At 33.2% G+C, this 13,087-nt stretch overlaps 1 protein-coding gene and 1 pseudogene across 1 annotated transcript; one reads left to right on the forward strand and one right to left on the reverse strand.

Moving 5' to 3' along the window:
- Positions 1 to 701: 701 nt before the first annotated feature.
- LOC107959903 (glycerol-3-phosphate dehydrogenase [NAD(+)]-like) lies at positions 702 to 3,472 on the forward strand (annotated as a pseudogene).
- Positions 3,473 to 3,548: 76 nt separating this feature from the next.
- On the reverse strand, positions 3,549 to 7,876 carry LOC107959904 (alpha/beta hydrolase domain-containing protein 17C). Its single transcript, XM_016896077.2, has 5 exons — positions 7,370 to 7,876; positions 6,415 to 6,451; positions 6,049 to 6,285; positions 5,891 to 5,938; positions 3,549 to 4,215 (listed from the first exon to the last, which is right to left on the reverse strand). Exons 1-5 carry the CDS (start codon positions 7,669 to 7,671, stop codon positions 3,733 to 3,735), a joined length of 1,107 nt encoding a protein of 368 aa, XP_016751566.1. The 5' UTR covers positions 7,672 to 7,876; the 3' UTR covers positions 3,549 to 3,732.
- Between the last annotated feature and the right edge of the window lie 5,211 nt (positions 7,877 to 13,087).

Raw genomic sequence — 13,087 nt, forward strand, 5'->3', positions numbered from 1 at the left:
AACCAAATTTTTTTTATTGGTTTGGTGTCGGCCATTAGTGTAGAAAAGTAAAAATAATTTGCATTGGGAAACAAAAAAAGTCCCTGGTGCCAGCCATTAGAAGGCTAGAACAAATTTTTTTTATGGTCTGGTGTTGGCCTTTAGTGTAGAAAAGTAAAAAATTTTGCATTGGGACACGAAAAAAGTCCCTAGTGCCGACCATTAGAAGGCTAGAATAAAAAAAATTACTAGTCTGGTGTCGACCATTAGAAGGCCAGAACAAAAAAAAATTGTTTTTTTACTAATCTGGTGCCAGCCACTAGAAAGGCAGAACAATTTTTTTTAAAAATACTTATATTTTTATATACCAGTATAATACGATTTTAAAAAAATATCCTGGTGCCGGCCATTGGATTCCCAAAGTCAAAAAAATTAATTTTTTAAAGTCTGACACAATTATCAGGCAATATGGGCCAAAATATTAGGTGATGCCGAATATTGGGTACCCAAAATCCCATTCTACTATTCATTTCAAGTCATTTTGATGATTATTTTTTAACCTAAGTAATTTTTGTAAATATAAATTTAAGTAATTTTTGTAAATATAAATTTTTATAGGTCAATTTAATAAAATATCCTAGAAATCATTGGACTTTAGCAAAGCAAGGTTCCATCAATAAATAAAAGAGGTAGTTTTGAGGGATTTTCATTTTCCAAAGTAGTAGAGTTTTGAGATGGTGAAACCAAAAAAAGTATAGGATCGTGTCTATCATTTATTTCATAGTTTCTCGTGGAAGGAAACGCGTCTGTCTAATGCACATTCTCTTGCATTAAATTATTATAATCTCTCTCTTCTCTAACTCTCTCCTTCATTTGCTCATCACCGCTCATCAATCTTTTCTTTCTTTCCATGACTCCTGCCTTTGAACTGGAGGGTGAAACTGCAACCACCCATCACACTAACTCTGCAAACAATGGTGCTAATGATAATCAAATTGGGTTTAAATCAAGGGTTTCAGTTATTGGTAGTGGCAGTTGGGGAAGTGTTGCTGCTAAACTCGTTGCTTTCAACACTCTCAACCTCAGCTCTTTTCATGGTTTTTGCCTATCACTTTTTCTTTTTGTTGCTTTTTTTTTCTATGCTATATGTTTCTTGCATTAAAAACTAAGAAAATATCAGCAAAGATGTTAAATCGTGAAATCCATATGGTTGAAAGATGAAAACTTTATTAAGCTATGTTGTACAAGTATTGGATAACTAGGAATTGCATTTGAGTTTCTTCTAATGAAAATTCAGATGAACTAAAGATGTGGGTATTTGAGGAGACATTGCAAAGTGGTAAGAAGCTCACAGATGCCATTAACCGCACTAATGTGAGCCATTGATGCCATTCATTTGCCGTTTATGTGACTGTAAATTTCTCAACTTGTTATTGGATTTGTTATTGTTTTATAGGAGAATGTTAAATATCTCCCTGGTATTAAGCTGGGTAAAAATGTCATTGCAGATCCAGACCTTGACAATGCAGGTAGTTAATATCCAGTTCTATTGTAATTTGTTATAGTTTTTAGTTGATTTAGATCTTTGAATGCTTGTATTAAGAGCAGGATGTTCACTTTGTTTACGGTCATGACGTATATATCCAGTTAAAGGTGCAAACATGTTGGTTTTTGTCACCCCCCATCAATTTATAGACAATATATGCAAGAGCCTTGTGGGTAAAGTGAGGAGTGATGCGGAGGCTATTTCTCTTATTAAAGGGATGGAGGTCAAGATTGAAGGCCCTTGCTTGATCTCAACTTATATTTCCGAGCAGCTTGGCATCAATTGTTCCGTTCTGATGGGGGCAAATCTTGCGAGTGAGGTAATCAGCTGATTTTAAAATTTGCTCAAGAAATCCACTTACAGGGACATTTTGCCTTCGGTTTGTTAAAAGGTATTTGGTTGAGTCTACAGATTGCTGAGGAGAAATTCAGTGAAGCAACAGTCGGGTATGGAAACAATAGAGAAATTGCAGAACAATGGGTTCAATTATTTACTACCCCTTATTTCATGGTTACTCCTGTAAGTACTTTCAATGTTGGCATACAACTTACGGTTTGGGTTGCCATAAGAACTAGTCTTAACAGTTGGATAAAGTGATATGACTAATCATTTGTAGGATGAGAGAATAAATGAACAAACTATAATTCATTTTTAAGAAACATTTCTGCTTTTTGTGTTCATGAACAGGTGCAGGATGTGGAAGGGGTTGAACTATGTGGCACTTTGAAGAACGTTGTGGCCATAGCAGCTGGTATGTAGTGCAGTAACATCTTGCTTTCATCTTTTTAAGTAGCTTAGGAACTAACAGCAATCCTACTTTGTAATGTTACAGGTTTTGTGGATGGACTTGACATGGGAAATAACACGAAGGTTCATACTTCTGGTTTTTTAACATAGATCTTACCAATTTCCACACTGTCTAGTTTCTCACTGTTATGCATATTATTAGGCTGCGATTATAAGATTTGGTCTGAGAGAGATGAGAGAGTTCTGCAAGCTGTTATTTTCATCCGTTAAGGATGATACCTTCTTTGAAAGCTGTGGAGTTGCTGATGTTATCACAACATGCTGTAAGAAAACAGATATCTTCATACCTTCTATTCAAAAAATTAATCCACTTTGATACTCAAGTCCAAAACTGTCCTTTGCTGCAGTCGGGGGAAGAAACAGAAAAGTTGCCGAGGCATTTGCTAAGAATGGAGGAAAAAGGTTAGCCTTAAAACATTTGGTGCACAAGCTTAACCCGGATATAAGGCAAAATGTGACACTACTGTTTCTTATCCACAGATCATTCGATGAGCTTGAGGCTGAGATGCTGCAGGGCCAGAAATTACAGGTAAACCTTAAACAAATAACTCCCGTCCTGAAAATGATGGAAAAATAAAATTCAATAGGCACAAAATGTTAAAGTTCTCTAGCAGTACTAGAAGTATATACTAAGTTTGTTGATTCCAAACTTATATTCTTATGTTTAGGGGGTACCAACGGCACGAGAGGTCTATGAAGTTTTAAGGCACCGGGGATTGTTAGTTGTTTCCTCTGTTTGCAACAGTGCACGAGATCTGTAGTGTTTGTCTTCCACCATCAGCCATAGTTATATATAGTGAGAAGAAACCAAGATTGCCTGTCTGAGGACTCTGTACATTGCCATGGATAAGACTAAAATCTACCTCAAGTAGCTTCCTTCATTTGCTCATCAGTCAGTAAGCATAACTGAGAAGATCAAAAGCTTCGGTATCTGAGAAGATCACTTCAAGTAAAATGGGTTTGACTGCTACAGTTTAGGATGGTAGGAAGCTTTTAGGTTAACTCTAAAAGACTTTTGACACTTGCGAAGGGTTGCAAATCTGGTTTTTACCACTGGTTGTTCTCTTAAGATGATTAATGCCATGTAGCCTGCATAATAATCAGCTTACTGTTGAATCGAAAAACCAAAGCTTTTACCAATTTGATTCCCAATTTTTTTAGCTCAAGGAAAACTAGCTTATGTTTGCAAGAGAGATCTCAACGGCCAAAAAACAGGTCAAGCAAAACACCAAACTCGTATTTCATACCATAGTATAATCGAAAGATATTGGGAAAACCAAATACAAAGCCTCAGACGCCATAAGAATTAATAAAGAACAAAACCAGATTTAGTTCATCACAACATGAAATGTCAGACACTTGCATGGAGTTTTTTTTTCCTTTACACGGAAGTAGTATCATCACCCTGTTCGTATTCTATCCAACAGATCAACACTTTTCCGAGCTCTTTCCAACTGATGGTCAACGTTTTTCCGGGACTTCTCATGGCAATCCACACTTCTTCGAGACTTTTCCAATTGATCGAAAGAGATTCTTAGCTTTTCTAGCTTATCCAAATTATTAGACTGGTTTTTCAACTTCTCAGGCCTGTCAGTGCTCTTCCTTGGCTTCTCCCTTCGATCAGCACTCTTCCTTGAAACCTCAAATGCATCAGTACTTTTCCGAGACTGCTCAGATTGGTCTGTGCTTCTCCTAGAACTGTACCTTTGAGAAGGAGATTTCTCAACAGTTGATATGAACTTCTTGAGATGTCTTATATACTCAGGGTACTGCTCTAAATCACAGTGGTTCCCTCCTTTAAGCCATAGAGGTTCATACTTCTCTTTGCATAGTTCCCAGAGTTGCTTTCCATGGGAGCAATCAACAACTTCATCCGAAGTTCCCTGCACATTGATATAAACAGATCGGTCTCAAAAGCTATAACTGGTGGCCTATGAAATCATTTTCATAATTTGCAAACAATATTCTATGTGGTAGTCATTTACTAGTTCAATAAATGAAGACAAATACAAAGGAAACCTTGACGGTCAAATCTTATAAACTATCCTGACACAGGTATGAGAATATGTCTCTCTCTCTATATATGGAAAAGCCATATAGCACACGTACTCGTATTGGACTTACTCTGGAGTTTGAGTAAAATAGATCAAATATTTTTATGCACTACGAAAGTATAAGGAAGCCAACAAATTGAAAATTTTGATCATAATCCGGAATCATGCATTAAATTGAATATAAGAATGAGGATAACTAACCTTAAATACAGCCTACAGAAGATTTACTTCTCATTAAGCAAAAGGAGCCAAGAAAACTAAATTTCAGCGCACTGCCTAATGGAATTATCCATATATGGCAGAGATGCAGAAAATTTTCAACAATGTCAACTTAAGGCAAGGTTTCCAAACCAAAATTCAGGCATAGTAATCTGGGTTAGCCATCAATGGGGTCCATACAGATCATCCTTTTAACTTCAAGATACTGCTCAACAATCCTCCCTAGATATGGATAATCTGTTCTAACAGTAGCCAATTTATTTGTCCTCATAAAAGTAAATTAACTGAGATTGATATTTTTAATTCTTTCTAGGTAGCAAAACAAGGGCGTGGAATCTTCATCGTTTCCCATAGTTATTTGTTGACTATCTGAAGAATAAACTAAAGAAAACAATGGTTCAATCATGATTGTTGACTATCTGAAGAATAAACTAATAACAAAATGATAGTAAATCATAAAGAAAACAATGGTTCAATCATGATCCTCTTACTTCTTAATTTACACCTCAGTAGAGAAGATGAAAGGGTGTTTAAGTTGCAAGAACTCTTAATTCTATGGACTCCAATTAATTTACTTTGTCTGGAATGCCAATCCTCCAAAACTAGCAATTATTTACCCACTGCCAAGACAGCTAATCTTTTTGTTTGTACTTGAGACACTGCATGGGCCAAAGTTCAATGCAGATCTATATTTTGTCAGATTTGACTGAAAGAATTGGACCTTCAAGAGAAACACCGTAGCACTAAACATGACAAAATCAATGATAAGATATGACTTTATGTGAATCAAAACTGTAGAAAGGCCTACAAAATTCATTGATAGCAACCCCCCCCCCAAATATTTTCATTCAAGACTGCAGGCCGAAAGCTCTGATCATCAATTCATCATCCAATGAAAGTGGATCCAGGGAACTTTGGGTAAGAACAGATAAGTTATTACAACAAACATATCAAAGGAAAATGTAGGGGAAAAAATTAAAATTCAAGATATCATATGAAGAAAATGTTGAGTGTTGCTTTAGTATGTCATCTTTCGATAATGGGGGGTATCCTTTCAAGTTTCAACCTAAAAAAGTTCAAAAGTAATTTTGAACTTTGAAGAAAGAAAAGAAAAATGGGAATTCTTTAAGTTCCATTATAATTATGAAGAATTCAATGTAAAAAAGATAAGAACAATATAAATAACATAATGTCTCAAACATAAAGAGATATGTCTGCATGTGGTAGGCTTATGAAATTTATAATATATGAAGTCTTATAGACTGTCAGGATTACAGATACTTACATGAATGATAAGAACCGGACAATTGACAAGTGGAATTTTATCAATATTCTGCAAACAAACAGCCCAAAAAAGAACACATTATTTTTGCAATATTCACATAAATAAATCCTTATTAGCAGAATAATCTGGAGAAGCAAACTTATACAGCTTTCTATTACCTTATAAATGTCAAACCAATATGTACGCTTTACAGGATACATTACTCTTAAACCAGAAAGTATGGGACTGTGCAAAACAACAGCTCTTAACCGAGGCAGTCGAGCTGCTAGATCTAAAGTGGGGCCACTACCAACAGATTGACCATAGAGGATGATATCTTCCTGTTTTGTACCATAGCTCTCTTCAAGACATTTATATGCAGCTTCAATGTCTGCATATGTGCTCTGCTCACTTGGCTGTAAAAAGATAAAAGTAAGGAAGAGCTTTATATAATCCTATCACCTTAGAGATAATAACCATATCTTTTACAGAGAGATAACTTTAATTTTCCTTTCCTTTCAAAACAATATGTTTATTTTATATACCTTTCCAGAAGATTGCCCATATCCAGAATAGTCATAGCTGCAGAATATCACAGAAAATCTATTAGAAACCTATACAACATTAGTTTCTTTAAGGAGTTGCTAAACTGAAGTTCCTTCAACGGATAAGAAACATGCACAAAAAGGTCATTCCAAAACATCAATCATAATTCCCAGAGGCATGAACAAACAAATCCATCATTTCTCCCTTTGGGATGGTGATAGCTTCTTGCACCAGACAGTAGAATATCCACTTAAGGCTAAATGAAAATGATGAAACCTTAATTGCTAGCCAATGGAGACCAATTTACCAGGTTAAACTAGCAATTCTTGGTTATCCAGATTCTTTGCGTTTTCAAAAAGTAAATGTACTCAACACATATTCAGATATGGTATTGGTATACAGTCCTTGAAAAAAACATAGAAAAATTTGAGCATAATTGTGGTAACATAGTGGCAATGTAATGGCAATTAACTATAAAGTATCAAGACGAACAAGACTAACAGCAAGATAAGCTATAATCCGTCTGATTTCATCTAGCTAACATAAAAGCAATGCAAACCCATAAACTGAATTCCATGTTTAATATCTAGCAACATCATCTCCCAGAAGAAGATCTTTCAGCTCCTTTCCAAATTAAATCACACTGTTAAAGGAACCAAATAGCCAATAAAGTTTGCATACCACCAAACATATCTAAATTTTCCATCTAATTTCACTCACTCAAAGCTCCTTTCACATAGAAATCTCCATTTCTAGTCGATTCAATGAATTAAAGAACTAAATAGAAACCCAGGTGCCAAGAACCATAAAAAAAACATCAAGGAAACAACAAAAGGTCTCACACTTGAGAAAAATCAGTGCACACCACACACCAAATAAGAAAGAAGAGTTGCAAGGTTTTTACACGAGAAGAATCAGCAAAAAAGGGGAAAAACAGCTGGAAACAGAGTATACCCCATTAGATTGACCCTCAAGTGGATGCTCAATTCGATGAAAAGCTCATACATCTGACCCAGATCGGTAGCGTTACCATGAGAGTAAAGCAAAGTCGAAGTAGCCATAGGATGCCTGATGTAAATAGCTACAATCTCGGTGCCACGCCGAGTTGGAAGCTTAAGAACCTCAACGTTTTCTCTATGAGGAAAAGGCGTTAGAAGCAAAAGACCAGTTAAATCATCAGTTACAACCTTGTAGGAAGGTGGGTTTGGTGGGAAAAAAGCAAACTTTGCCGCCATTGAAGACGTTACTCCTCCCATCTCTGCTCCTTTCTTCTCTGTGCTTTTTAGCTTTGTTGATTTCCGTCAGCTGCAGATAAACATTCCTTTCCTTTATTTTGCTTTTAGTTATTATCGTTTCTCCACGACATCAAACTTTTTTCAGAGCCAAAGTAAACAGAGGATTTTGCTCTTTTGGAGTATTTAAAGCCATAGAAAGTGAAGGTAAATATAATCATAGTTAAATGAAAAATAAAACTATTTTAAATTCTTATAATATAATTTATTATTTTATTAATATTTATATAGATAAATTATTTGATAGATTTAAGATTCACTTTTTAATTCTAAATTAAGGTTAGTGGGATAAGGTAACTTATAGCAAGTAAATTTTATATATTTAATGTATATAATTTTGATCAATTTCTTAATAGAATGTTACAAGGCTTATAATTTCTTCCTTAAATTTTATCAAATAATTAGAGCGTCGAAGTTCAAAATGAGATCATAGACATTCAAAAACATATGGCTTCATCGTTATTGACCTCATTATGGCTGGAATTTGGGACTTTCCCTCCCCATATTCTTTTTTTTCCTTTTTTTTTGAAACACACTATAAAATGAAAAATTTTGCTAAAGAAAAGATTTCCCAAAATCTTTTTTTCTACTAAGAGAAACCATTTAATATTCGTGTAGCAGTTAAAGTTAAAATTTTTATTTTTTTCCTTTTCTATGGAGAAATAGATAAAAAGGGAAATGGAAAAATATGGAAAAGAAATGTTGGCTGATAATTATGATTCTCAAACAATTTAGACTCCCTTTAGCTTTTGAAATATGTACATTCTTAATTTCAGAAATAAATTTTAAATTTTATTTTTTGAAAATTAAAAAACAAGTTTGGTGTAGACCTGTTCATAGGTCGGGTTAAATGGTCCGTTCGAAAAAATAGGAGTGTTTTAGTAAAAATATAGCCCCGAAAAAGGCTTGAGAAAAAAATAAGGCCCGTTTAGAAAACATGTCGAGCCTCGGGTAAGTTTTTTTTAGCTTTGGGATTGGCCCGAATTTTGTAAAATGAAAAAAAAAATCTATTGTTTTGTTATTGTTTTGCTGCTATTTTTTTTACTGTTTTGTTGTTATTTCACAATTATGTTGTTACTATTTTGTTGTTATTGTTTGGATATTGTATATTTTTTATTTTATTATTAATTTTATTGTTATTTTAGAGGCATTTGCTTGTTAAGTTGCACCTATGTTAGAATTATTTAAGTACAAAAGATTTTCTTTAAATTTATTTTCAATTTGTTGGGAAACATTTATTTTAACATTTTTAATGATTTTGATGATTATATTTCTTATTTTTATATAAAAAATTTTAATACGGGCGAGCAAGGCTGGGCCCAAGTTTTATCATTTTGATCTATTTTAAGCCCATTTTTCGATTTGAGCCCTAACATATCAAATGGGCCTAAAATTTTATTATTACCTGGCCCCTAGACACCTCTAGTTTGATGAATAAGAATAATTTTTTTTCAATAATAAAAACATTTATATGAATTTAAATCAATTTACTATAATTGATATTTGAAAATTTAATGAAAAAAGATTTTTATGTTTATATGAGTTTTATAAAACATTTTAAAAACTATTTTTTATCATTTTTAGTTTTACAAAACATTTTTAAGTAAAATAATGAAATTTTTTTTATTTTCTAATTTTCACATATTTTTTATTTTTCAAAAATCATTTTAACCAAATAGTCATATTTTTTATTTTCCAAGAAAATAAAAATGACCTCTGGCTTCTAAAATGAAACTTAGTGTTTGAGAAAATATTTTCTAACCTTCAAAACTCAAAAATGGAAGAAAGTGAATGAGAAAATTAGTGCTTGGGGGAGAGAAAGTTGAAAAATTACAAAATTTCAATTACATGAATTCTTATGAATTTTAAACTTTAGATTTTTTTAATTTTTAATTTATATTTTTAAAAATTAACTTTTTTATCGAATTATGACTTCTTAAATATTTTTTAATTTAGTGTCGAGTTAAATTGGAATAAGAAGTAAGTTGGAGGTTGAATTGAAAATTGCAAAATTATTTTTGGACTGATAAAAATATCAGACTTTTGACTTTGACAAATTCTATTTTTAGAAAAATATGATTTAGTGGTTGGTTGTTAAGCATGATTCTAGGCATAAATCATATGAAATTGGTTCTTTGAAAGGTGTATATAAAGGCTTGTAACTGTGGCATTAGAAAACATTTGAATTTAAAAAGGCAATTAACACATTCTTGTATCAGTAGCATTTGAACATTCTGTCATTTCTTTTCTCTTTTTATATTTTACTGCAATTGCCCTTTTAGTTCCCTCCCCTTTTCACCTATCATCTTTCATTAAAATCCACTCTTATAATCCAATCAAGTGTGATTAATTTCATCCTCAACTAATCTCCATTTAGCTTTAGGCCAGTTAACATTTCGGTTGAGAATCGTAACAAATAAACCCGCGCTAAAACCTTACAACACGGTATTCACTATCTTTCTAGAATATGGGCTAGTTACAATCGTCCCTTAAAGTTAATTCAATTTCAACTTAAAAAGCACTCATTGGGTTGGAGTTGTTTGGCCTACAGTTGGTAAAAGAAGTCGATCGTTTGCCGCATTCAGGTTTCCGAGAACAAATTGGCATGTCCAGGTGGGAAAAGGCTAGTTGGATTTTGTCAAAGGAGATAATAATTATATTTAAATGACCCATGCAGTTGAGGTCGTTAATTCAAGTTGGGCTCTTGTAGATTGCAAGGCTAGTGGGATATTAAATTACGAACGTGTGTTACACGATTAGATAGTCAATAAGGGTTGGTTTGCAGGGCGTCTCGGAATCAACTACACAAGGAAGAGTTGGTGGTTAAGGCGTCCTTAATCGCTATAATCAGCTTACCATTTGGAAGGAAAAATTTACTTTCAAGGATCGATTCGAGTCTGGAGTATACCGAGATTAAAGCTAAAAGTTTGCATATTTGATTATCTAATTTAATTTCGGTTATTTCATTTCATTTTACATTTATTATTCAACTGTTATTTTGTTCTATTTATTTCTATATTTTAAAATCTAATCAACTAAAACTCCCTTCGTTTTATTTTTAGCACAACACGTTACAAGTCATGGGTAAAACAGCTGCTAGGACTTTAGAATTTGGTCACAAAAAAAAATGATATTAAGAATCTCAATTTCTGTGATTACATTTATCTATACTACTGTTTAGTTTAGTTTAGTTAGAGCGTAGGAAATTTATATTTGGTGGCTTTGATAGCCATTAAAAATTGGCGCCGTTGCAAAGGAATTGGAAAATAATTTTAATTTTTGTTTCTTTAATCTATGACCAGGGTAAAACCGGGGACCTTAAAGTTTTAACTAGAAATTGAGAAGTTAGATCGATTACTACAAAGAGAAGCTATTCGACCCGAAAAACAACCACAAGTGAAAGAATTCGAATACAAAGCACTATTTTTCATAGAAGAAATTAACGACACACTCAATGAACCAGAAGAAATGACAAATCAAACCATTCGACAACTCGCTGCTGCACCAGATGAGTAACAACCATTGTGCATAACTTATCCAACAAGAGGAACACTATTTGAATTAAAATTAGGCTTAATTCATCTATTACCCACTTTCTACGGTTAGCAAAATGAGAATTCTCACATTCATCTTAAGGGGTTCCAAATGGTTTGCTTAAGCATGAAACCTCAAGTAGTAACCAAAGATCAAATTAAACTTCAAGTTTTTCATTTCTCGTTAGCCGACTTTGCTAGAAAGTGACTATTTTATTTACCTCTAGGATCAGTTAATATATGGTCTGACACATCTCACTTGTTTCTTGACAAGTTCTTTCCAATAGCTCAGGCAGTTGAATTAAGGAAAGATATTGTCGGAATACGATAAAAGGAGACTGTATCGCTCTATGACTACTGGGAACGGTACAGTAAGTTGTACGCAAGCTGCTCACAACACAGCCTAATTGAACAATCACTTCTTCAACACTTCTTCAATACTTCGATGTTAGTACAAATCTCCGGTGAGTAAAAATCTCGAACACACAAACAAAAATTGAACATAAAAAGAAGAAATAGGCCAAGGCTCCAAAGCGTGTATCAAGCCAATATATTTAAGGTTATATTCGCTTCCACCTATCTTTGATGTGCATAAGAGTTTCAAGCAAATTAACCTCGATGATACAATGAAGCAAATGACTATTTGTGTTTTGCACTGACAAGAATAATCCACTAAGCACTGAGCAATGTATAACAAGAAACTCAATTTCTAGAAAGGATTTCTATAGTAATACTTTATAGAATAATCTAATAATATTAGAAAAAAGAAGGAGTGAAAGAAAGAATTTTAAAATTTGTTGGTGTGTTTCCAAATGAAATCTCATTCTTATTTATAGGAATTTTCATATCTCTTCATAAAGACATCTTTCAATAGATATCTTTCTGAATAAATAAAAAATAATTATTATTCATCTAATTTCATAACTGTTCAAGTAATATTGTTTGAATAGTTATAATTATTTTTCAAAAATCAAATGATATAACTTTTGACCAATGACCAAAACATTTATCTTTTGATTAATTACACCCATTCATTTATTAGAACACTATAAATATTTGAAAATGTTCCAACAATCTTCCTCCATTTTCAAAATATTTTAGATTTTGACATTCTTGGAAATCAATTTGCATAAATGAAGGTGTCTTACGATTGAACCTTCACTTAGTGAAAACATACTAAAGTTAATCGAAATTGCATAATAGACTAAGCTTTGAACCAATTATTCCATTTGATTAACTGAACATATCTCACATAATGATTTCAACATCGGTTAATGTATAGTATCCAAGGACATTATTATGGCAATGTGTCTGTGTTTTCTTTTCATGAGTGCTGTTAGAGCCAAGCCCTTGAGCTCTTAGAAGCGGCCACAATTCCACTCACATAGGTAGATCCCATCAATAGTGTTCCCATAATTATAACACTCTAGCATATATATGTTATGGTTCCATTAAGAGTACATTACTCATCCTTCCCTTATCATTACGAGCACCTAGCACTTTATTTTAGGATGGATATATTTATAGTGCTAACAGTCACATACTAATGATGTACTTTGTCTCATTGAACTCAAGACTTGACGTTATACCAAGCGTTGAGTCGAGTTTCCACCATGGGTGACTCTAATTAATAAGCTTGAGTCCTGTCCCTTTTGGGTCTTGTTAACTATATTTCTAGCACAACTTTTTGTCAAATGATCTGCCAAATTTTCACTTGGCCTCATATAATTAATAGTGATCACTCCATCAGAGATTGATTGTCGGACATAGCTATGTCTTAATCCAATGTGTCTAGACTTTCCATTGTATACTTGGCTATATGCCTTTGCTAGAGTAGTCTCACTGTC

The sequence above is a fragment of the Gossypium hirsutum genome, chromosome A05 (genome assembly GCF_007990345.1).
Source record: "Gossypium hirsutum isolate 1008001.06 chromosome A05, Gossypium_hirsutum_v2.1, whole genome shotgun sequence".
NCBI lineage: Eukaryota > Viridiplantae > Streptophyta > Magnoliopsida > Malvales > Malvaceae > Gossypium > Gossypium hirsutum.

Bases quoted from the DNA above. Each gene is read 5' to 3' on its own strand.
- LOC107959904 (XM_016896077.2), bottom strand. From the start codon at position 7,671: ATGGGAGGAGTAACGTCTTCAATGGCGGCAAAGTTTGCTTTTTTCCCA. The intron at 6,286-6,414 runs GTATATAAAATA...ATCTTTTTACAG, and splicing joins ATGGGCAATCTTCTGGAAAG to CCAAGTGAGCAGAGCACATA. The intron at 4,216-5,890 runs GTAAGTATCTGT...ATCAATGTGCAG, and splicing joins GTCCGGTTCTTATCATTCAT to GGAACTTCGGATGAAGTTGT.